The sequence below is a fragment of the Myotis yumanensis genome, unplaced genomic scaffold (assembly GCF_028538775.1).
Source record: "Myotis yumanensis isolate MYYU_CA2020_CCGP unplaced genomic scaffold, mMyoYum1.0.hap1 SCAF_11, whole genome shotgun sequence".
NCBI classification, from domain to species: Eukaryota; Metazoa; Chordata; class Mammalia; order Chiroptera; family Vespertilionidae; genus Myotis; species Myotis yumanensis.
The window spans coordinates 70,061,224-70,086,080 of record NW_027223762.1 but is presented as its reverse complement, the minus strand read 5'-3'; the positions used below and the strand labels follow the sequence as shown (position 1 = coordinate 70,086,080).

The 24,857-nt window shown below is 45.4% G+C and overlaps 1 protein-coding gene across 4 annotated transcripts in view; it reads left to right on the top strand.

The window, feature by feature from the left end:
• The window catches only part of AFF3 (ALF transcription elongation factor 3), a 549,655-nt gene that overhangs the window by 289,862 nt on the left and 234,936 nt on the right, over window positions 1-24,857 (top strand). For all 4 annotated transcript variants that reach the window (XM_070429869.1, XM_070429867.1, XM_070429868.1 and 1 more), the window contains one exon: window positions 4,486-4,533. In XM_070429869.1, coding sequence (XP_070285970.1) covers window positions 4,486-4,533 — 48 coding nt within the window. The remainder of the gene's footprint in view (window positions 1-4,485; window positions 4,534-24,857) is intronic.

The following is a 24,857-nucleotide window of genomic DNA, read 5'->3' as shown; positions in this document are numbered from 1 at the left end:
GATGAAGAGTTAAGCTATTTTTTAAAATAGGCTTCATCGCCTCTGCAGTGAAATGCCATTTCCCACTGATTTGATCAAGTATTTTCTCCTTAAGCCTTGCTTGCTTCTTCCAGGACTCTGTGCTTGGCATGGTAATGAGGGACTTCTGCTCTCACTGACAGAATGCTCCTGGCTGTTTCTTGAGCTATACAATAAGTCCCCACTTAGTGGTCAGTAGGTTTTGTGACTTTAAGAGGAGCTGATGGATAGTGGAATTTTACCGTAGACTAATTGATGTAAACAAGAGTTAAGTTTCTATGGCATCTCATCGATAGTGTAACAAATTGACGGGTGGAACAGCATTATTAGAGGACCTGCTGTACTTCGCTCCTTGCATTTCCCTGGCAGGGGGTGTGGAGTGCACTCTTCAGTGGTAGAATCTGGGGAAAGCAGTTCCGTGAGAAAGGGACGTGACAAACAAGGCTGTGGAGGAGAATCAGCTGGGGTTGCTCGCTTTTAATTGAAGTTTACTTGGAGACTCAATGAGGTGAGACTGTTATGACAGATTTCAAAATGTAATGATAGCGAAATGGAGTGGGTTCATCAAAACCGGAGTAAATAAGAACAACAGCTCAGCAACTCAGCGGGAAGCAACAGCTACAAACCGTCAAAAACTCCAGAGTAATTAAAATTTTCATTGTGCAGCCCTCCGTCTCAGTGGGTACCTTTCCAAGGAAAGCAGTAACTTCACTGTGAAAAAAACAAACTCAGGTTTGGAGATGTAAATTACATGCATGCTTGAATCTTGTTTATAAACACTGGAAGTTTTTAAATGTAATTATAATCAGAGTACACAACTGCAACTGAAACCAGATTTGAGAAAGATCTCAAGTAGGTGAAAGGCCCTCTGGTCTCCCCTCACCCCTACGTCCTGCCAACGCCGCCCTCCGCACCAACCCCCTTTTGTGTATTTGGGAGAGAAGAGGCGGAATTCTGTCCTCCAGTTTCAGGGCACACAAGTCCTGTCTCATTTGTTAATGTCAGAGAAGGGATAGTAGTTTTAACCGTTTCTCTCCACTTCCTCTCCTGTCACTTCCTGCTTTGGCCTCTGCATGTGATGTCAGAAGTTAGTGAGGAAGAGACAGAGTGACCGAGTGTTGGAGAATTTGCAGCATGGAAAGGAAGGAGGAAATTTACCCCAATACTGTCCAGTCCTTTTAGTTTCATACTTTAAACATGACAGTGACCTCAAGTTGAGGCATTTCTAAGGGTTGAACTGGTGTTGAAGAAATGTGTGTGGGTTCTACCTTGCCTGCCCCTTGCCACCGGAATGATTTTAAACAAAGTCCTCCACTTCTCTGGGCCACAGTTCCCCCATCTGCTAAAGTCACTGAGTGGCCTGAAATGGGTTCTAGGTTTCCTTTTAATTCAAACTTTCTTTAATACCATAGGCCTCATGCATTCACTCCATTCCAGACAGGGTCCTAGAGATTCAAACCCAATGCACTACCCGTCTTAGGTCCCCCCTGTTGTAACACCAGGTGTCCCAGGAGTCAGAAATGCTTCAGAGAAGGCCCAAGACTTTCCCCTGCTGAGGACTTTCCACACGGGAATGTAAGACCAGGATGGCCTGAGACTGTTCTTAGAAGTCCTTGGGTCTGGTCTCACTTCCTCAACTTTGCAAGGGGCCCTCTTAGTACAGAAGACCTGATGTCATTCTAGACCATCAGAGCTCACGGTTGGAGCTCACTGAGATGACGCAATGTATTAATCCTACATACCCTGTCTCTGGGGCATCTATACTGCATTTCCCTCCCTTTTCAGAGTAGGGTCATGGAAACTTATAGGACTATAGGGAGAGCTGCTTATAAGAGCAATCTGTCCTGTATATAAATCTACTTTCAGAAGAAGCTTAGCTTTAAGCGATCAAACCCAGAGTTTAATTTGATTTGTCTTTTCAGTGTACTGTGTGTCTGGGTGAGTCCACCAGGAGAACATGAGATCAAGTTTTCCTTGATTAATTGTTTTAGGGTGGAGAATAGTACAGTGAGAATTTAGCATGTGCTCTACCGTATGTTACATGGTAGGAAAGGGTTGAGACTTGGAAGTAGAGTAAGAGAAATGGTTATGGGTTTGAAGAAACATTTTTTAATTGAGACCTTCATTCCCACCACTAAATTCCAAATATCGTTTCTAAGGGCCATCAAGCCTTGCCTGAGTAAGAATTTACCAGCAGCATTTGTGATGGTTTCCTCAGGCTGCCTTGGAAAGGAAGCAGGTTTGGGGCAGGTTCCAAAAAGAGCTCTCTGAGCCATTGTGATCAGAGTGTCAGACTAGTGACATTTCCAGAGAAGTCCTGGAATAAGTCTTGGGGGTGAAGTGGGGACTCATTAGATGTATGTCACCAAACTGTAACCTTTAGAAGAACAGAAGAAAGGGTGAGTGTAGGAGAGGGTAGTGAAGTATTATTGCTAATTCTGTCATGATATTTATCATAGTTTTCCTTGATTTATAAGGATAGACATGTATATTGTGTTCATGCACCATTAGCAACAATGGCTGTGCCTTACACATTTTGTTATTGATCTTTTAATAAGGAGACTAAAATGGAATAATCTATACAAAGATAATGTTTCTGTTTTAACTAAAACTTATCAAATATCCATAAGGAAATAAATTTTACCTAAAGTTCCAAACTATTGGATTAAGTATAAAAACTAAAACTATAAAACTCTTCAAAGAAAATGGGTAAACCTGTATAATCTTGGATTTAGCCATATTTTCTTAAATATGACACCAAAAATAAAACAATAAAGAAAAAAACAGATAAATTGGACTTCATCAAAGTTAAAAACACTATCAAGAAAGTACAGCCACAGAATGGAAGAAAATATATACAAATCATATAGCTGATAAAGGGTCTAATATCCAGAATATATCAAGAACTCTTACAACAAAACAAGTGAAAGACAATCCAATTAAAAAATTTGCAAAGGACATTTTTCCAACCAAGATGCAAATGGCCAACATGTGCATGAAGAGATGCTCAACATCATTAATCATTAGGAAAAGCAGATCAAAACCTCAGTGTGATACCATTTCATACCCACTAGGTTAGCTACTACCAAGAACAAAACTGGAAAATAGCAAGTGTTGATGAGGACATGGAGAAATCAGAACCTGCTGGTGGGAATGTGAAATGGGACAGCCCTTAGGGAAGGCAGTTTGACAGTTCCTCAAAAAGCTAAGCATAGGACTGCCGTATGGCCCACCAAGTCAACTGCTAGTTACATACCCAAACAAAAACTGTACACAAAAGTTCATACAAGTGCTATCACAATAGCCAAAGTGGAAACAGCAATGTCCATCAGCTGGTGAATGGATGAACAAAATGTGGTCTATCCATACAGTGGAGTACGATTCAGCCACAAAAAGGAGTGAAGTACTGATACGTGGTACAACATGGATGAGCCTTGAAAGCATAATCCTAAGAAACAATGGCTCGTCCACATATTTTATGATTGCATTTATATGAAATGTCCAGAATTTATAAATTCATAGTGACAGAAAGTAAATTAGTGGTTGCCTGAGGCTGGGGAGAGGAAGAAATGGGGAGTTCCTGGTTACTGGGCATGGGTCTCCATTCAGGGTGAGGAGAGCTTAGGATGTCATGCTGAGTTGTGGTCAGTATCATTGAATTAAAAGGCAAGAGAACTCTCTCCCTGACACCACAGTACTTCTACCTGCTGTGTCTGGTGCTGCTTTCATGTCCCCACACAGCCACCTCCTGCATTCCAGGCTGTGTCACCAGTAGTCACCACACAGCATCTCTGGAGCTTAAAATGCTCCACAGAGTCAGCTGTGACCTGAAGCTGCCATTCCCAGACCCCTTAACATCTCCATGACACAGGGCAGTGTGGGTTCTGGAGCAAGCGGCTCTGGAATATGACACCCAGAATGCCGTGCGAATGTTGAGAGGATGTGTCTCCTTTGGTCTTTTGGGTTTCGGCCCATCAAACTAGTAACTCTAGGCTTTGAGGACAGCGGAACTGCCACCCTTTTCCTTAAGCCGCCGCAGCAACCTTGTATTTGGCAGGGCCACTGTATGTATTTGGAGGTGAACTGGATCCGCTTTGCAGTAGATGCCCTGTTTCTACATTTGGATGAGCCCAAGGCAAAGAGAGCTCAGCCCTGCAGGTTGTGTACTGTTACTCCGAGGAGCCTGCAGTTCGGTGTCCTTGTGGCTGAGGGCCCAGCCTGACCCCGCATGTGCGGTGTTCCCCGCGGAGCTGTCCAGCGCAGAGCACAGTGGGGAAGGGAGAGCAGCCGTAGCTGTGATGGGAGCTGTCCCGCTAAGGAAAGGAGCTTATGGGTAGGTCCCAGTTTAGGCATTTCCCCGAGTCCAAACTCTATTAAATATAGGAGTTAACATGGCATCTTTTCTTTGTAACCATAAATCTAGTCTATCAGGCTTATTAATTTGTGTGTTTTTCCCTTTGCTTCCAGGAGAGTCGATCTGGAGAAACCAACAGCTGTGTGGAAGACATAATCCGGGTAAGGATCTTCCTTTACAAATCTTACCAGCTGGCTGGACAGAGTTTCCAGATAGAAAGCAGCCATGTGGCTGCGTCGTCAGAGGGAGCGGTCGTTTCGTGTCTGGCACTTTACCTTTTCTGCGGGGAATCACGCAAGTTGCCTAAATGCCTCTTGATGAAAACGCACTTCTTTTCGAGCTCTGGGAGCTGCTCCTCAGTGGGTGCCTTTGCCGGGGCTGAGGGGGCACTGTACTCACAGGACTAGCTGGGAGACAGGAGAACAGAGTGAGGTGGCATACGTGGCTGTGCTCACATTTGTAGGCCCCGTTTGTTAGGAGGCGTTTAGAAGCAGCTGTAATGGTCTGTACGTTAAGTCAGGCGGGGTTGCCTTGTTGTTTTCCCCCTAAATTTAACTGGAATCGGAAGCACTTTGACGAAGAGGCGTCTCGGAGTCTGGAAATGCACTTCGGTATTGCTTTGCATGTTACTACTTTGCGTGTTACTCTGGTAAACCTGTCCTTTTCGTCATGGTAATATGGAGTGGCTGCCCTCCAGGAACCATTTCATACCCACAGGCACTTGGGCTGGGCTGTTGTCCCATATTAGTGTTTTCCTGCGTGTCCAAACTTATAGTCAGTGTCCTCTTCATCCATTTTTCTCTTCACTCATATTTTTAGGGGTGTAACCTAATAATTTACAGTTCTCAGCAAGCTGACACTGCATTCGGGAGAACACCAAGATAACTTAGACCAGATGTTATGGAAGTTCTTTCCTTATAAAGGAAGAAAAAAAACTTCATTTTAATATGTTTCTAAATTTTGGGCACTCTACACACTTTTTCTTGACTTTCTAGTGAATTACAGTAATATGATTATTTGGTTAAAACTTTACATTAACCATCAGCTTGTTTTCCGGGACAGGATATTTTTTTCTTCCTGGAAAGCATTATGCCATAAGTAAATCTTGGAACTCAAGTTGACCAAAATAATGAATTAAAGTTCGATTTGTTGAATTAATACTGACTTTTGATTTTCTGGTAGAGATTTATATAGAAAACATTTTCAAAGCGGGTAGCTTCTTTTCTGGCATTTAAGGATATGTTAAAAAAATACAGATTTTATTTTATATCTATGTTTTCTCTGTCCTGGAGTTTTGTTTCAGATTAAAGAACAGATAGTGTAAAATGCTGATACACTTTTCCTGTTTTTCTCTTTCAACGTACTTTCCTCTTTGAGTCCAAATATTCAATGTTTAGGTCATCTTCCTTTGGTTGGTTATGGTGTTTACATCTATGGAATACCAATACCAGAACACACCGGCCCCTCTTGGGTGCTGCTCTTTAAAACACTACCCCCCTACCCTTTTCTATTTTCTCTCAGGATATAGAAGAAATCTGTCATGTGACCCTTCTTCTCCATACTTCAAGCAGAGCTCCAAGTTTGAGTAGGAGCTTGAGTAATTCACAGACCAAAGGATATAGTGTAGCCCTGGCCAACTTGTCTCAGTGGATAGAGCGTCAGCCTGCGGACTGAAGGGTCCCAGGTTCGATTCCAGCCCAGGGCACATGCCTGGGTTGCGGGCTCAATCCCCAGTAGGGGGTATGCAGGAGGCAGCCTATCAATGATTCTCTCTCATCATTGATGTTTCTCTCTTTCCTTCTCCCTTCCTCTCTTAAATCAATAAAGAAATATATATATTTTAAAAAGGATATAGTGTAAGTAATGTAAAATGTACCTAGAATAAACTGAACACTGCAGCCAAGAGTTTAAAGCATTAGTTTTTTTCCTTAAGAGAGCTGAGGAGAGCCTCAGTCCCCCTTACCCCACTGCTGCGTTCCCAGGACACTGACCCCTAGTGCATCTACCACTGCCACAGCCCACCTCGAATCGGGTGTGGATAAAAGGGAAGGCCTGGACCAACCAGATCATTGATTCATATGCATAGGCAAGGTTTAGGGGAGTGGAGGCGGTGCCTTCATTAGCAGACAGCGGAGCTCTCTGTAAGCTCCCCTCTTCCTAGAGCCCATGAGGAGTGTCCGGGATGAGAGGAGCTGCAGAGTTGGAGGAAACAGTGCTGCATAGGGAGACTTTGCCTCTCTCCTTACCTGTCAGCCTAAGGTATTGGTATTTGGTATTTAGGTAGTAGTTGGTATTTAGGCAGCTCCTCGAAGACCCTGTCAGTGTTCTCATTTTGCCTGGACTGTTTTCTGGCTGTCCCCTGCCCCACGCACACCTTTCACTCTCCAGGATCACCTTCCCCTCTTACCGTAAGCATGTCCTTTCCTGCAAACACAAGCACGGGCTCTCTCAGCTGCAGCCTCCTGTGTGTGTACCTGTGTTTGATGTGCATCAGTATTGCCGCTACACTATGGCCCCCGTGTCTGGAATTTAGAATTCACGATTTTGTTGTGTGGATAAATTAATGAGTGAGTGAGTGGAAGAACCCTCCCAAAGAGAAGGGTGAGTATCATTTTGGCAGCTCACAAACATTCTGTTGGCCGTAAATCATGGAAACGGTGCCCTGGCCCTTTCAATGCTGGGTTCCCATGGCTGGTCTTTGTGGAGCCCAGTTGTCCAGGTGAGTTCCTCTCCCCTCGTGGTCCAAGGTCACCAAAGTTACTGGTTACTCACGGCCATCACGTTTAAGTGAAGGTTCCCTTTTGTTGTGGAGTAAGAGCAAGGGCATCAACAAATGCCTTAAAATGATGGAAACTGCGATATTCATTTAACATGTGTGAGTATGCCCTTTTCACATGGGAGGTACTGGGGGAACAACGGTGGGCCAAACAGACATGCCCTCTTCAACCCTACAGAAAATATAGCTAAGTTTTCATTTTACAAATAAATGTAGAATGTCAATTGTGATAAACACTTACAGTTTTATGACAGCCTCCTTATCATAGGGCACATGACCTAGTTTTGGGTCAAGAACAGCTTCCCTGAGGAAGCACCATTTGAACTGATAGTTGGAGGATGAATAGGAAATCAGCCTCAGGGATGCAATGGTGAGGGTTCCAAGCAGAGGACATGCAAGAGCTTGGCTTGCAGAGACGCAGAAAGGCCAGGGAAGGCCAGAGAGGCTGGAGTGCAAGCGGATAAAGGTCGGTCGGAGAAGCCAGATGTGCTGTGTATCAGTACTGCTCCTACACTGTGGTCCCGGTGTCTGGAATTTAGGATTCCTTCTCGGCCATGTTCAAGTTCCCATAAGCACAGGGAGCCAGTGAAGGATTCAGCCGGAAGAAGTGTGGTCACATTGGCAATATAAATGCACCACTAGCTGCTTCGGAGAATGGATTGAGGGCAAAAGGGATGAAGAAAAGGAGTAGAGGCTATTGCCAATGTCCAGAGGGGAGTTGCTTTGTGGGGCACTCACAGACAAGGGAGCAGTGAGGGAGATGCTGGCTTTGAAGCAGAGAGGAAATCATAAATTATTTTTAGTCATGTTGAGTTTAAAGTACCTTTTGAGACATTTCAGTAACATGGAGAATGTAAATGAACATACATGGGTCTGGAGCTCAGAACAGAGGTCTGAGCTGTAGACCAACATTTTTGGGTTAATTAGCATGTTGGCAATAAAACCACAGAAATGGGTGAATTTGCCTGGAGAGAGACTAGAGGCTGAAGAGCAATGAGAGTCTAAATTCCAACATTTAAAGGTCAGGAGAAGGAAGATCCAGTGGCCAGGGGAGGCGAGAGGGAGTGGTTGGAGACACCGAGGGAAAACTGTGACAGTGAAAAGTCATACAACCCATGGAAAGAGCGTGTCAAGCTCAGTGGTGCTCAGACTTTCCAAGGGGACAAGAGAGACAAGGATCGAAAACCACCTGATGGATTGGGCAAGCGACAGAAAAGTCACTGGTGACTTACCTGGAGCGCTGGTTCTGTGGGAGGCGGGGTGAATCCCATCTGGAGAAGATGGAGTCAGTGAGTTCTCTGAACAGTGAAAAGTCATAGAAAGGCCACAGTTCGTGAGGAAAGGCCATAGTTTTCAACCAGATCCCTTTTCATTTGCAGTAAACGTGACACACTGTGACAACTACCAGATGATGGAGAGCTAGCATTTATGATGAGTGAGACACTAACTTCCTTGCATGTGCTAACTCATGGAAGCATCACAGCTGCCCACAGGGAGGCACTGTTAACAGCCCCACTTCACAGATGAAGAAACTGAGGCGAGAAGTTAAATAGAATTTGCCCAAGGTCACAGAGTGAGTAAGTGGGAGAGTTAGGATTTTAACAAGCATCATCTGGCTTCAGTACCCTCTCTCTGTCTTAACAATTATGGTGTTTTATTAAATTAAGAAGCAACACCCCCCCACACACACACACACACAACTCGATGGTTCATTAATGAAACCACTTGTGTATTTTACTGTGAATGGGAGGTTTTCCATTTTTACATGTTTATGAATCAGAAGTGCCAGACCACGCATTTGTGCACTTGAACTCATAGAGGTTTTGTGGACAGTGTTACAAACTTTATTTTTTTTTAATCCTCACCCAAGGGTATGTTTTGTTTTGTTTGTTTGTTTAGGAGAGAGAGGAAGGGGGAGAAGGAAAGAGAGAAACATCCATGTGAGAAACATCGATCTGTTGCCTCTCGTACACACCCCAACCGAGAACCAAACCAGCAGCCTTTCTGGTGTGTGAGACAACGCTCCAACCAGCTGAACCACCCAGCCTGGGCTCCAACTTCATTTTTAAACTTCTTTCTCTGACCCCTGTCTTATTTTTGCTGAGGTGACTGTTTTCAAGTCATTTAAATATTACATTATGTTCTAAAGGGTAATTATTTTTACTCAGAGAATTTTAATCCTAGGACTTAATAAATCTGTGTACTATTGAAAAATTCACTTAACCGAGGGAGACCTTATAACTGACTTCTATGAAGACGGGCAGTAAGGGCTGGAAGTCCTCGTGGCTGACATCTGTTTATAACAGACAGCTTCCTAAGTTACACAACATTTCACCATAAAGGCTCCGGTGCTGTAGAACGTAGGTGCTTTTCGTAGCATTACCCATTAGTGTAGAATGGCGTTAACATTTGTTCGGCAAATAAAATCCATTTACGACTTAATGGGGCTGTGCGGGGCTGGAACCTGGGATGCACACATTTCATGCAGACAGGTTTAGCTGGCGCTGGCTGAGGGGCAGCGTGCATCCCAGAGCGAGCCTCTCAGCGGGAGACCCGAGTTGAGATTCTGGCTTGGACTTAAGGGATGAACTCGGCGTCGATTTCAGTGCAGCATCTGAGCAGATGACCTTCTTGGCTTTCATCTGAAGACGCTCATTCAGTGCCCGTGTCCTGTGAGACAGTCATAGTGGGTACCTCCCTAGAGTTGCAGTTCCGTTTATCGGAAGCGGGTAACTGGTGGTGGTTTAAATTCTGGAGACCCAGAGCAGTGCTCTGACGCAGTAATTGAACAGACGGACGACAAGTAAAGGGAACTCCTTCTCCCTGGTTTTCTGGAAACTAAGGCAACTCCTGGGAGACCGTGAGTGAGGAGAGAGCTGAGAGTGGTGTCACACGAAATGCACCTCATGGAGCCCCCTCCCCCGCCATGTCTTCAGACGCTGGGTGGGGGGCTGAGAGGAACCTTGGCTTGAATGCCCACATGCTCCTTAACCCAGTGAACATGTTAGCCACCTGAGAGCAGCCAGAGAAGGAAGAGGCGGCTTGTTTTGAGTAACTGTTTGGGTCATTTGCAGAGACCCAGGTCGGACTCCCCTGCTTCAGACCAGACCAGCTCTTCCTTGTAACTTACTTCATTTGTTTCAAACAGTAAAGATTTTACCAGTGACTAAAAGAAGCCCACAAATGGCAAAATCAATGCCATTTTATAACTATAACTATAAGGGAGCCCCATTGGCATCTCCCATTACTCGTTGTAGTAAAATCAAATCAAAGTCAACGGGAAGTAGGTTAGAGAAATTCACTGAGAAAAAACCTACTCTACTTGCCCAAGAGAAATTAGCTTCACTTGGCAGGGTTTTATTTTGAATTTTTCTTTTAAAAATATTTTTTTTTATCATTTTTAGTGAGAGAGCAAGGAAGAGAGAGAGAGAGAGAGAAGCACTGATGTGTTGTTCCACTTACCGAGGCATTCATTGGTTGATTTTTGTATGTGCCCTGACCAGGGGTTGAACCTACAACCTTGGTGTATCCCTCTACCAACTGAGCTAACCAGCCAGGGCCCCTTTTTGCATTTTCAATAGATGTTATTATATTTGTCCTTGAGGTGAAACCAAAAACTCTACTTAAATGGCTGCACCCCTTCCAAGGGCGCCCAGTGTCTATGAGGGTGTCCCACGGCCTGATCCTATTGGCTACACTCTGCAGGTGGTCAGTTTCCGTGGAGCTGGGGCAGGAGACCACTCTACAGGATCTGTTCTGAGCCCAGGCATTTGGGGGGGATGGCCAAAAGAACCCTGGGAGTGCCGAAGCCCCCAGTATGAAGGACTGCCTCTTGCCTTTCTACATTCCGCTGTCTCCTCCTAATCTGCACCATGAGAAGTCACAGAGGCATTTACAGGACCTTGGGGATAGAGACCAAGGGGATGTTAGCAGCCAAAGCAGCTGGAAGTCTGTGGAATATATTTTCTGCCCTAAAGGGCGGGTTCTGATACCTTAGTCAGTGTCTTTGCATGGGTGTCTGTCAGTATGTTCCTGGAAGAAAGGAAGAGGCACGCAAATCGTGTTAACCAGGACCAGCTGCCACTGGCTGCGATGGAAGCCAGTGGAGCCCATGCCTCCCGCCGACCCAGGCTGGCAGTCAGGACAGGGCCAAGGGGGCATGCTGCACAGAGTGCATGACGGGCTGGGTTTCTGGTAACGTCCTTTTTAAAAATTTATCTTTACTGTTGAAAGTATTACATATGTCCCCTTCCTCGCCCTCCCCATTGACTTCTTCTAACCTGCCCCCCACCCCCAGGCCTTCACCACCCTATAGTCTGTGTCCATGGGTTATTCTTCAATGTCTTGGACATTTAATCTGGGTTTCTCTTAAGTGCTGTTCTGAAAATGACTTGTGCATTATTATATGGGGGGGTCTTTTAATAAAGAATATTTGGGGGTACTAATTAAGAAGCATAAAATATTAAAATATTAGGTGAAGTGATATTAATACTAAAATACAAAGGCAAATATAGTTCCACGTGTTGCAGAAGTATTTTGGAGTGTGTGTTTGTGTGAGAACGTTTTTAGCACGCAGGGCCCTGTGACCTGCTTCACCTCACCCTGCACCTTTTGGTTCTCTCGCTGACCTGGAAACAGTCAGGCAGCTGGTCCTCGCACATGGGTCCTAGAATACAGATCACTGAGACCTCGGTGCCATCACTGCCCCGTCAGCTTCCCTAAGATCACTGCGTCCTCCTCCCAGTTTCAGCCTGTGGCTGGTACAGCCACGCGCGAGGCATTGCCCTCCAAGCCAGGGTCCTCTGTGGGCAGCTCCTCTGGTCTCTGTTAGCAGGGCATCGTCGTGCTTGGGCCCTTGTTCTGTCCCCGAGTCTCGCCGCCTGAGTTCCTCCAGGATTTCTGGGATGGAGCCGTGAGACCTCCTCTACCAGCCCGCGCTGGGGGCTGGATCATGGACCCCTGAGGTCAGCCAGGCAGAGCGCCCCCTCATTTATGCTGGACCCACTTCCAGGGCAGGATCACGGTGGCTGGACTAGGCCGTCTCCCTCAAGTGTGGCTTCTGCTCTCGGGAGCTCCCTGTTGACTTGGCTCACCTGGCACCACTGCCTGCAGGTGTCTTACCTCGGTCACCCCACCTCCAGCCACTGTTTACCTTCCAAGCCTCACTCAGACGTCCGTTCCTCCAGGGATCCTTCCTGGCTCCCCGAGTCTGACTTTAATGCTCCGATTCCCTATTTCCCAGGAACCCCCTACTCTTATTCTTATTGAGTCGCCAAGGTCTTTCTTGCCCCATTAGGCCCGTCTCCTGGGGCTGGCACAATGACTGGCGCATGGTAGATGTCTAGTAAATACCAACTAAGTGGGTGAAAACCAATGACTTTGACCTTTTGCTCAGTGTCTGTCCCTGCCCCCCCCACCTGTCTTCCTCCCAGTCCTGCAACAAAAAGGTTGAGGTGTTCATTTAAAACATCAGATCTCCACGGGCTGCCCTGCGAGGCTGCGTGTTACCTGGGGTGTGAGGACACGGCAGTAGCACAGATGCGCAGTCTGTTCCCTGCGCACCGCGGTGGGGAGCGAGGAGCCTGGCCCTCTGCCTGCGGTGCCCGCAGCAACCCCAGCGCCTCCGCACCCACCCCTTGTACTCCTGTGATCTTCCATGAGCCTGAGTTTTCCATTTTGAGAGATAATGAGTGCGATGTACAAGTTGAAGAATCAGGATAATAACTTTGCAGGGATAATTTGGTTAATTACTTTGTTGCTGCTCCTAGAATCAAGGGCTGGAAGTCAAAGCTATTTCCAAGCTATTGCCACTGTTAATATGTTCTGTGTAAAGCAATTCTTGTAACAAGAACACATTAAAATACATCCATCCAAAGTGATCAACTCAAGACATTCATTTTAAAATTGTGTTTATTATCATTAAACCACACACAGTCTTTTCTGTTATTTTTTTAGAATTGAGGGTTGTGAAATTATACCAATTTTCTGCAGATGACTATTGTACACTCACAGGAAAGCTTAAAACAATTTCTAAGATACAAAATGATGGGTAACCGGATGTCGCCAGTCTTGGACCTCCCAGATTAACTACTTTTTGAGCATGAGGTGTTTCCCTCGTGCCTCGCTCCACTCCTGGCCCGTGTGGGCCTCACTGCCCTGGCACAGTGCTGCCTGGCACCACGGCCGCTGTGGAGCCTCCCGCCCAGCACCGTTCTCCCATACCTCCAGGGTCCGATCGAAATCAGGAGCGGTGCATCTGCCTGTGTCCAGACACTAACCTCGAAAAGAACTGTCATATGCTAACACTAGGTGACTTACTTATTGTAGTTTCCCTTCTTCCCCTGCTTGTCCACCGGGGCCGAGGGGAGGGGGGGAGGGGAGGTGAAGGAGGGGGGAGCCTATTTGTGCAAAAGGATATCTTTCTCTCTCTGAATTTCCTAGAAAGTTATAGAAGTTGTAATCTATGGACAATTCACTGTTATTACAACTTTTTCATTACAATGTTTTTATTTTAGTGCCTAATTTTTAAAATTGTAACTCTAAATTAGAGAGGTCTGTGATTCTGTGGAATTAAACATAATAAGGTTTTTATATTCTTCTCTTTTTTTAAGTATTTCTCTATGAGCATTGATTGGGCTTCTGAACCTGATTTTAAAATCCTGAGATCAGCATGCTTATTATCGATTTATTATACATTAATTTAAATCCTCAGCTACTGCTAAATACCTTCTAATAGTCTCCCATGTAGAGTTATTTCTCTATGTAAAGTACATTTTAAAAAAATCATTCCAGAATTTTATATTAATTAATGTAATATTGTCAAAATAGTTGCATCTGCATATTTACTTTATGAGCCATTTTAGCTTTCCCTTCTCTGGCAATAACTGTGACCTAACAGCATGTTGGTTCAGCTTTTTAAAAATATGTTTGAATTCAGTTAACAGAGTATATCTGTGGTGGGAATGGTGGAGAATAGGCTCTTTAACCTAGAACCTTAAGAATTAACTAAACATGTTAGTAACAGCTTCTAAAAAATGAGCAGCCCCCCAAAGCCTACCTAGGCTGCCTCACAGGAAACCAACTTACAGAGTAAGGCCCTGCTGAGCCAATAGTAAGGCCCTTCAAATCCGAAAGCCTTTCCCAGGCTCCACCGCAGAGAACCAGGGGGAAGGGGAAGAGGGAAAGAAACCAGCCACATGCAGTAAAGATGATCCTGCACAGGCAAGTGGAATAAAATAGAGCCACCGGCTCTCTCCAGACAGCAGGACAAAAACCTCTCCTCTGCTCTGCCTCATAAGCACTTCTTTTTCTGACTTTTTAACTTTCTATTTCCTTGTTTCTTTCCCTGATCGTCTCTCACTACCCCTCCACACACACCCCACCCCAGACTCTGGAAAAGACAGGAAATGGACCTGAGTTCTTTGGGAGGTTCCCCAGTTATTTTATGAAACGAGGAGCCCACTGCGATGCGAATAAAAACCCAAGCGCAGATTCCGAACATGTCTCCAGCCGTGTGGAGTGGGGGAGGGCCGTGGTAACTGGAGTCATCCACCGATCAGCAGCAGCCCTCGAATGATTGGAATGATTAATCACTCCGGCACAAAAGAACACAAAAGGAGATTTGTTAAGAGGGCCAGCTCCAGGGGGCACATGCTTGTCTGCTTAATGATGTATTTTTAAAGCGTGGCCACATCAAAAGCCAAGCACGTGCAAAAGGAGGGGAAGTGAAAAGGCAGTGAGCACCATCTTTGGTGAATTAGAACAAATGTTTAGGAAATCAGATCAGCGATGATTTTGGCTTGAGCTTTTTAAAAACGTGTTCCTTCGCCCTGCTCTACCCAGGCCCCAGTGTCTTAGCGGCACGGGAACACTTCGAGTCCCTCGCAGAGTGTGTGCTGGACCTGTCAGCACTAAAAATCATCAAGAGCCGATGAATCAATAGTGCATGTTAGCCTCCCTTTCTTGGAGGTCAAAGGATGGGGACTGGAGCAGACCCCATGACTTAACGCAACAGAAACAACAGTGACGGCATTGCTTAACCTGTGGCGATGGCTTCCTGTGCCCTTAACATCCCGTATCTCTTTCAGTCCTCACCATGACCTCTATGATGTCATTTTCATCTTGTGGAAGAGGAACTTCACATGTGGGGAGGTTAACACACAGCAATTATGAGCCTTGGTTAGGGTTTAAACTTGGGTCTCGCAGACAACGGAGCCCGTTTATAAACACAGTACAGTGTGATTTTTTAAAAATCTGAGTATTTTTTAAACGGAAGACTAAGCACATTCTTCCTGTGGAGCTGTATCAGGACCGTAGTGTTTGTACTGCCTGTTTCTCACAGCCCTGAGGAAGCTAGGTGACGCGCCGGATGCTGCCTTCATTGCTTCTGGGATGAGAAGCTGCCCAGGGTCGATTGAGGGTCCAGGCCTGCAGTCTAGCGCAAGGGGTGCGCAGTGAGCACAGAGATACCTCCGAGAGCCCCGGACACGTCGCTCTCGACTGTGCACTCACGCGTGTCCTGGTTCCTGAGTTCTGCATCTTGAAAACTGGGCTCTTTTTCGTCAGCCTGTTTCCTGCTGCCCTCTGAGGAGCTCTGTTACTCACACCTCCTAGGACTCCCCCTGCCCTTATTGGCCCCAGGAAGGGCCACAGTAGTCCACACTGCCCTGACCCCAGGAGAGGGGCAGGGGAGGATGGAGAATCCGGAGACACCAAGAGTTGGTTCCAAGGGGCGAAGCCGAAGCACCTCTCCCTTAAGGGTGTGAGTTTCTCTCCTGTTCAACCACAGCTCTTCCACAGACTGGCTGGGGGACACGGAGCCAACAGAGATCTCAATATAGTGTACATTTTGCAAAGACAAAAAGAAAAGCTGTTGTTTTCCCTCATCATTTGATACGGTTGTAACATTTATTGCTGGATAAATTTGTGAATACGCACGTCTTGGTGAGTCAGCGTGCCTCACCCTCTCTAATAAAGTGTTTTCATTCAACAAGTAGGGTTCTGGAAGCAAACAAGTTTTGTAAGTGTGGGATTGGAAAAAGCATTTTAATGTGGAACTGGCTACTATAGCAGCAATATATTCTTGTTAGGATAATCAAGTGTTTTCAAATTCCTTAGAGATGAGGTTTACTTAAAGAAATCTTAGTCTGTAAACTCTAATTGTAGGATGTTTGTAAGATTATCTTTATTGCTAAGAAACAATTCCTTTGCTAAAGGATTCTTGGATATGTATAGGAAAAGATTAACCTAGGATTAGTAGCAAACTTCCCTAAAGATTCTAGATACTTGCTTTACAATTTCTTAAAAACTTAGCATTAATAGAAAAACAAAAGTGTTAGAAATCACTTTGAGTTTGATTGAAAGGCAGTAATAAAATATAAAGACAAAGCTTCCTTGGAATAAAAATGAAAGCCAATAGGACTTTATAAATCACTTTATAAAAATACAGGATTTTGCCGAGGCCGGTTTGGCTCCGTGGATGGAGCATCGGCCTGCGGACTCGGGGGTCCCGGGTTCGATTCCGGTCGGGGGCGTGTGCCTGGGCTGCGGGCACATCCCCAGTGGGAGATGTGCAGGAGGCGGCTGATCGATGTTTCTTTCATCGATGTTTCTAACTCTCTATCTCTCTCCCTTCCTCTCTGTAGAAAATCAATGAAGTGTATTTAAAAAAAAAAAAAAAATACAGGATTTTTTTTATACAACTGTTCCTTAGGTAGGTGCACTAAGGCGCTGCAAAGGGAATAAAAGCAGACTACACCCCCTGGTGGAACATATGTTTGCTAGGCAGTTGATAGCTTTTCATCACTGTAAGTACAGTTAAAGCGCTTATTTAAATCTCTGTGCCGTCTTAGCTGATTGTAAAACCATGTTCATTTATGTCAGCTTATGCCTATACATTGCTTTTATAAGTATATGGTTATACTAAGTATGCCTAATTATGAATCAGATTACCCAGGCAAAGTAATTTTTATAATATATGTCTTAGTCTACTGTGTTTCTCAAGACTCCTTTAGAGAGCTCAGAAAGGATTAAAACTCATGCACAACTTCTAACTGACAGCAGGATTTTCACATCGAAATACACTTGGTAGATTGCTTGGACCAGCCCTCCTGCTTATTGGCACATTACATAAAACCCTCCTACTTCAATATAAATTCTTTCTACATAAAGACTTAGCAACTGAGGAGAGCAATGTAAAACTCGGAAGTCTACTGGGAGTTGAAAGGACGGTGAGTGAAAATAGTGGAAGTCTGTAAAGAGGTAATTCACAAAATCGCAGCCTTCACACGGCCCTTAAAAGAAGACACAGGAAGGGAAGTGGGATGACATATGAAGGGTTGTGTGTTTCTTTTCAATATTGTATTTTTCATTTATATATATATTTAATTTCAGTTAGAATGAGAAGACCTTCATTTCTGTATGGTTTGGTAGCACCCAGCAATAATCTCAATAAGTAAATGATTTATTGGAAATTTAACTTCATGAGAAAACTGACTCATTCCATATTTAAAGACATCATACAGCCTGGCTGGTGTGGCTCAGCGGTTGAGCATCAACCTAGGAACCAAGAGGTCACCAGTTCATTTCCTGATCTGGGCACATGTGTGGGTTTCGGGCTCGACCCCCAGTAGGGCCTGTGCAGGAGGCAGCCAGTCGATGATGTTCCTTTCTCATCGATGTTTCTATTTTTCTACCCTCTCCCTTCCTCTCTCTCTCAAAATCAATAAAGACACATTTCATTAAAAAAAGACATAATATATGTTTTCAAGTATGGGACATAATACTTGTTAAATTGTATTCAATGCCTTGAGTTATTTTTTTTAAAAAGTGATTTCTAGGGTCCATAAATGAGTAAGAGCTTACATTGCATATATGCTAAATTCATGTCTTCATGGTAATGCAAAGGCATCTAAATTTATAAACTTTATTTTTGCCTCGGGTAGGAATCTACTTGAGTGAACTAGGAGTTCATAATGATACCTATGATTACTTGAAAATGAAGAATAATCAGTAGTAAGTTTTCTAAATTATTTCTTCTCTGCCCGGGGCACCCATCGTGTGCTTCACAGGCTGGTTGTGTAGCTCAAAGGAGACTGAGGCTGGCACACAACCTGGTAACGTGCTGTTAAAAACAGTCCCTCAGCTCAGAGCTACAGAAGGCGGAGCCGGAGGAGCATGGCTTCCTCTTCTCCATCAGTACAAAAGCTGGAGAAACAGACAATTAACTACTTCTGTTAAACCCACTGAAGTCACAGAGCAACCAATTAACCTGGAAGGTGAAGAGGGACAGCACCTTCAGAAAGGCAAGACCTGAGCACTTGCTTATATGGGAGGCCACGCAAAGCACATGGACCAGTGAGAAGAGCCAGCGGGAAACTTGCTGTGAGTTGCTAAAGGCAAATGTTGGGCTCCCAGGAGGGCGCCACCAAAACAGGGCGGTTTGCAGGTCTTTCAGGTGTTTCCTGCACCAGGTGCTCCTGGGGAGCCCGGGGCAGGCAGAGGCGCCTCTCCTGGGTGTTGGCTGGGTCGATGAACAGCAGCCTCTGCCAAACCTCCCAGACCCTCTTCGGTCTCTCCCTCTGACTTGACGTCTTCCTCTGCGGGACGAAGGGCACAGAACTGCAGCCTGGGGGCCTGCTGACCCCTGTAGCTCGGGAAGAGGAATGGCACCCACCACCAGCACTCCACTCTGTCTCATCTCCTGTCATTTCTAAGAAACAAAAGCTTTTCATCTTCACGGAGAAGGGCAGTTCAAATGCATCTTGAGGTCCCTGGAGGAAACCCATCATCCCTGGGGAGGAGAACAAGAGAAAACTAAAAGTTCTGCCCCTGGGCAAGGGCAGGAATGCCTGCTGCCTAACATTCCATGAGGCCTAGAGGAAGGCCACCCCACCAACACTCATGGTCACGGTGCCAGCTAAAACCAGGCGTAAGCAGAACGCTAGCGACCCTCTTCCCAACTCTCCAGCCACCACACGAACGAGCACTAAGTAGAAATAGCAGTGGGATACAACCGGGGAAGCTGTGCGAAGAGAAGACTCAGAGCCAAGCAGAGAGCAGACTTTATGTCCAGCCCAACTCCTGACCTAGGTTAACAAACCTCCACTCTGAAGACCTAACAGAAAGAAAGGTGTTCTCATCTCCAGGCATGGAGCATAGTTCCCTCAGAATCTACTGTTCCATGCAACACGTCTGGCTTTCAACAAAGACTTATGAGACATATTTTAAAAATTAAGGGGAAAAACACAGTCTGAAGAGACAGAGCAATTATTAGAACCAGAATCAGATGCAACCCAACTGTTAGAACTATCAGACAGGGAACTTAAATGGCTATGATTAATATATATGTTAATGGCTCTTAAGGAAAAGACAAGAGAGCATGCAAAATCATGTAGGTAACCTCTCTAGGGACATACAAACTACAAAGAGAGGCACATGAAAACCTTTGAGAAAAGGAAAGCAGAGAGGCCAAGAACACCTGTAATGGGTTTATCGGTAGACTGGGCACAGCTGAGGAAAGAACCCATGAACAAAAAAAAATAAGTCAATAGAAGTTACTCAAACTGAAAACAAAGAGATAAAAATGTGAGGGGAGAAAAAAAATGAACAGAGCATCCAAGACCTGTAGGACAATTATAAGTGGTTTGACATTCGTGTAATTGGAATCCCCCGAGGAGAAAAGAAAAACAGGGCAGAGGAAATCATGGCCAAGAATTTTCCAAAACTAAACAGCCTACGTGCCCATCAGCAGATAAGTGGATAAAAAAAACACTATGGTTCATTTACACAATGGAATACTATGCAGCAATAAAAAGGAAAGGACTCTTATCATTTGCAAAGCATGGATGGACCTGGGGAGTATTATGCTGAGCAAAATAGCCAGTCAGAGAAAGATAAGTATCACATGATCTCACTTATATGTGGAATCTAATGAACCAACTAAACTAATGATCAAAAATAGACCCCAAGTCGTAGAACAATGAACAGACTGTTGAACCTCAGAGGGAAGGCAGGGGAGGGTGTTTGGGAAGAGTTCAACCAATGAACTTCTATGCATATATGCATCACCTGTGGACACAAACAATGGGGTAGTGAAGGCCTGGGGGGAGGATGGGAGCAGGCTGGAAGAGGTTAATGGCCGGGGGGGAGGACCTACCTATGTAATACTTTCAACAATAAAGATTTTTTTTAAAGAAAATAAATAATAAAATTAATAATAATAAATTTTCCAAAATTTGTGATAGACACCAAACCACATATTCCAGAAGCTCAGGCTCTGGGAGGCCCAACATGATAAAAACAAACACACATACACAAGCGCGCGCACACACACACACACACACACACACACACTCCACAGTCTAACTGCTGAAAACCAAAGAGAAGATCTTGAAGTTGGCCAGAAAAAGGAAATAAAAAGACACGTTACCAAGAGGGGACCGTGGATGAGGATTTGAGCAGACTTCTCATTAGTAACCAAGCAAGCAATAGACAAGTAACATCTTTAAAGTGCAGAAAGGAAAAACTGTCAGCTCAGAATTGTTTCAGCAAAAACATTCTCCACAAATTAAAGAGAAATAGAGTTTTTTCACAAACAAAAATGAAAAGAACTTATTACCTGCAGACCTACTTCACAAGGAATGCTAAAGGAAGTTCTTGAGGCGGACGGAATATGATGTAGTCAGAAACTCAGTTCTACACATGCAGAAATAAAAAGTGTCAGACGTGAAATAAACAAAAAGTGAAAGAGCCACAACAGCATAGTAGATGCGGGAGCTGGGAGCCAGGCCTTATGCCGATTTCTTGAATTTACTCCTGAAAATGCAGCCATTACACATTACTGAGTGGAAATGGAGTTTCCATTTGGAAAGATGAAAAACTAGTGTGGATGTGTGGGGATGATGGTTACAGAACAATGTGAAGTACCTATGCCACTGAAGTACACAGGTAAACATGCTTAACATGGTGAGTTTTATGTGTCTTTTACCACAAGAAGGAAAGGCAGCTGCTACGTCTGAGGAGCACTCAGTAGGATATAAAGCAACCCTCCTTTTGCTCCAGTTGTCTCCTGAGACCCCGTCTTGGTGGCTCCTTCTCCCCTTGGCCCCGAAAGGAGTCTCAACAGTTCCTGTGACTTTTCTAGACATTCTGAGCCACAAGAATGCCTCATTTCAGTAATTAAAATGCCCAGGCACAGGCCATCGTCAAATCTCTGCACTTCATTTAAAGACTCTTCCCCCGTTGTGGGCTTCCTTCAGGCGGGATCCCGGGAGGACGGAGGAGGGGCACGGTGGTTCCGTCTGTTTCACTGGTCTGCATGTTTCTTTTTCTCCGCTGGGGTTCCTGGCTCCTCCAGGGCTAGAGCGAGGGCCACAAAAGAGTGAGGGGCCAAAGAGTTGTCCTTGGCTAGCCCTGCGAGCAGGCGTCGGCTCTCTCACAGGTTAGTGGGTCTCTTTCTCTCTTGGGATGCTTTAATGGCCCCCAAAAGATTTCCCCCCTGTGGACATCACCTGTAGCTCCTCTGATGAGGGCAGTGCCTCTCTTTCAGTCTTCCCACGACCCTCTCTTCTCTCCCTGTCTTGCCCCAACCATTGCCATCTTTGGTCTCTCTGCAGTCCACCTAGGCCATTCAGTCAGCCACTTCCCTGTTGATGTTCTCAGGCTTAAATGAGGCATCCCCCAAGCTCCCAGAGAAAATAAAAGTCCTCAGAGGAATGTGTGTGTGTGTGTGTGTGTGTGTGTGTGCGCGTGTGTTTATTAACCTTTTGCTTAGGCTGGAGGTGAGAAGGAACTGACTCCCTTCCCCTCACACACTTCAAATGGAGGAGGAAAAATGTCAAAATATTTCAGCAACTTTCTCCAAAGACATTCTCTTTCTGGGGCTCAGATGAGTATTGAGCAGACAGTCATAAACACTTCCCTCTGTTGCAAGCTTTTCCTTGCCTTGGTGCAAGTCCTTTGGATTATTTGGTATCAATTGGTTCATTCAAAATAAAAAAGAACAAAGCAAGCCAGCCCTGGCTGGTGTGCTCAGTGGTTAGAGCAGGGGTGGGCAAACTTTTTGACTTGAGGGCCACAATGGGTTCTTAAACTGGACCGGAGGGCCGGAACAAAAGCATGGATGGAGTGTTTGTGTGAACTAATATAAATTCAAAGTAAACATCATTACATAAAAGGGTACGGCCTTTTTTTTTTTTTAGTTTTATTCATTTCAAATGGGCCGGATCCGGCCCGCGGGCCGTAGTTTGCCCACGGCTGGGTTAGAGTGTGGGCCTGCACTGAGGAATCACTGATTCGATTCCCGGTCAAGGGCATATACTTGGATTGCAGGTTCACTCCCCGCCCTCAGTTGGGATGTGTGCAGGAGGCAACCAATCGATGTGTCTCTCACATCAATGTTTCTCTCTCTCTCTTTCTCTCTCTCTCCCTCTCTCTCTCTCTCTCTCTCTCTCCCTCCCTCCCTTCTACTCTCTCTCTGAAAAGCAATGGAAAAAATATCCTGGGGTGAGGATTAACAAAAAACCAAACCAGACCAAGTCCCATTAGCATACCCTGTTCAGCAGACTCAACTTCAGCACAACCAGGAGATGCATGCTGAGCTGGAAGCTACGCTCAGTGAAAGGTTTCCCACTTTGTTCTGTTACTGTAGCACGTCCGTCCAGGTTATAAGTAAAGTGCAAATGATGAGAAGCCTGGGGGGTGCTCTTCCCTAGCCCCCTCACACCTCAGAGACAAGGCATGACCAGGTAGAAAAGCAGTCTGTTCTCCTTTAATTTCCTCACAGTCTCAGCCTTTCCTGCCTTTTTTTTATCTTTGCGATGGATGTGGTAGCAGACAAGGTGCACAGACCGCCCTGAAATCATGAGCCGCCGTCTGCCTGAGGGTCGTGATGCGTGGGCCCTACTAAATGGTCCAGGTCAGGCTCCGGTTTTCTAACGTCACAGAATCCGCCAGAGGACAAGCGGTACTCTTATTAAGAGCTGGTTCTCTTTTAATTTAGGAAGCGTTTCTCACCCGGCGTTTCCTGGTACCACTGAAAGAGCTGTTTTTAAAAAGATCATTTTAGCTTTTGAATAAAACTGGTACAATAGTCTACATTCCCAAATAGCAACTTTGTTTAAGATGAGAACTTCACAGGGTGATTGAGCTGTGGTTGGAACTGGTGTGTGCTTAGCCAGGTCTCAGGTGAGCCGCTCACAGCCTCCCCTCCCCGACTCCTCTCCAACCCCTGCCAACTTCCACCCTCACGGTGCTCCCATCTGCACCCCCTCCGCGCGAGACTTGTGTAGAGCGTGTTACCACATCGCATGAAGTGTTAAAGGAGGGGCACACAGGCTTTTAAAAATATGTCAGTATTTCCTGATTATCTTTTTTTATGAGGTCAGACCCTTCCTTTTGACACTTAATGAATAAAATGCCCATGTTGCAAGAAATGAGATAATGAATTGTAAAAAGACATAATCAGCAATGACTGAGTAATTAAGGAAATTGAAATGCAGAGTCATTTGGGACTACATTAATAATAACACAATTTGTTCCATATGCTAAAGAATTCTGTTTTTAGAAAATCAGTCGTCACACATGTTTCATGGCAAAAAAAAGAAAAAAAATTAATGTTGACTAATAGGAACTGTAATTAGATGTTCTGCTTTTAAACAGCTGAATAAAAGATGAAATCATATAGAAAGTATATTTAGATACAAGTCGGAAAGTAAACTGATTATTATTCATATGCTGTTAATAGGCACTGTAATTTATGCATCCAGTGAGAATTGTGTTAGGCAATTAAGAAAGGGAGTCACACTTGACTTTCCTTTATGCGTTCACATTTATAGTATGTATTGTACTGCATTGTTCCAGTGACTCTCTTCTATCTCAGCCTTCAGTGTAGCCCTGGGAGTCAGGTCGTGAGTGATGCACAGAGACGTGGTGCCTCTAGGGCTCGGAAGGTCCCCTCCGGAGGAGGCTGGGCAGGGTACTGCCGCCAGAGGTCCCGCGTGCCTTTGTGGGGTGTTACCTGCAAGGGGTGGGGACTTCTCAGTTTCTCTCCTCCAGAGGTTCCGGGAGGAAAACAGTGATATATGACTTCCAGAGGCCACTGTGGAGGCCGCTAAAAGGAGAGGGTGGGCGGTAGTGACTGAACAGTCACTGGGACGGGCCCTAGCTGTCCAACCCAGTCGTCAGCAGTGGCCATGTCTCACTAGTCGTCGGCACACCTATTTGGGTGGGACACAGCCACCATCCGCTGCTTTTTAAAGGTAAGGCGTCAGAACAGATGTGTGAGACCGTGGCTTGAATGAACAAGTTTCTGATCTTGGATTCTCCGTGAAAATGACGTAGCTTTTTGGAGAATAAAATAGCTAGTGTGAACAGGAGTGCAGGATTCTAACACTCTCCTGACCTCTGGTGACGTGTGCATGTACGCCGTGGCCAACGTGCACACAGGATAAAGCCGTCCTGTAACTGCACTCATTTATTCATAGGAAGGAACTGAACATGGAGCAGGCAGCTCCCCTTCACTGTGGGTGTGAGGTGCGCGGGTGCTCTGCCCCGGGGGCTCGAGACCCTGCCTGTGCCCCGTTCTCCCTGTCCTCTCGCTCTGCGATGTGTCACAGGGAAGGTGCTGAGTTCGTGGGGGGGAGAGTCCCCTCAGCTCCACGGGACTCCTACTTTGTGTTCTTTGTTAGGTTTCTGAACAGCCTCACACCT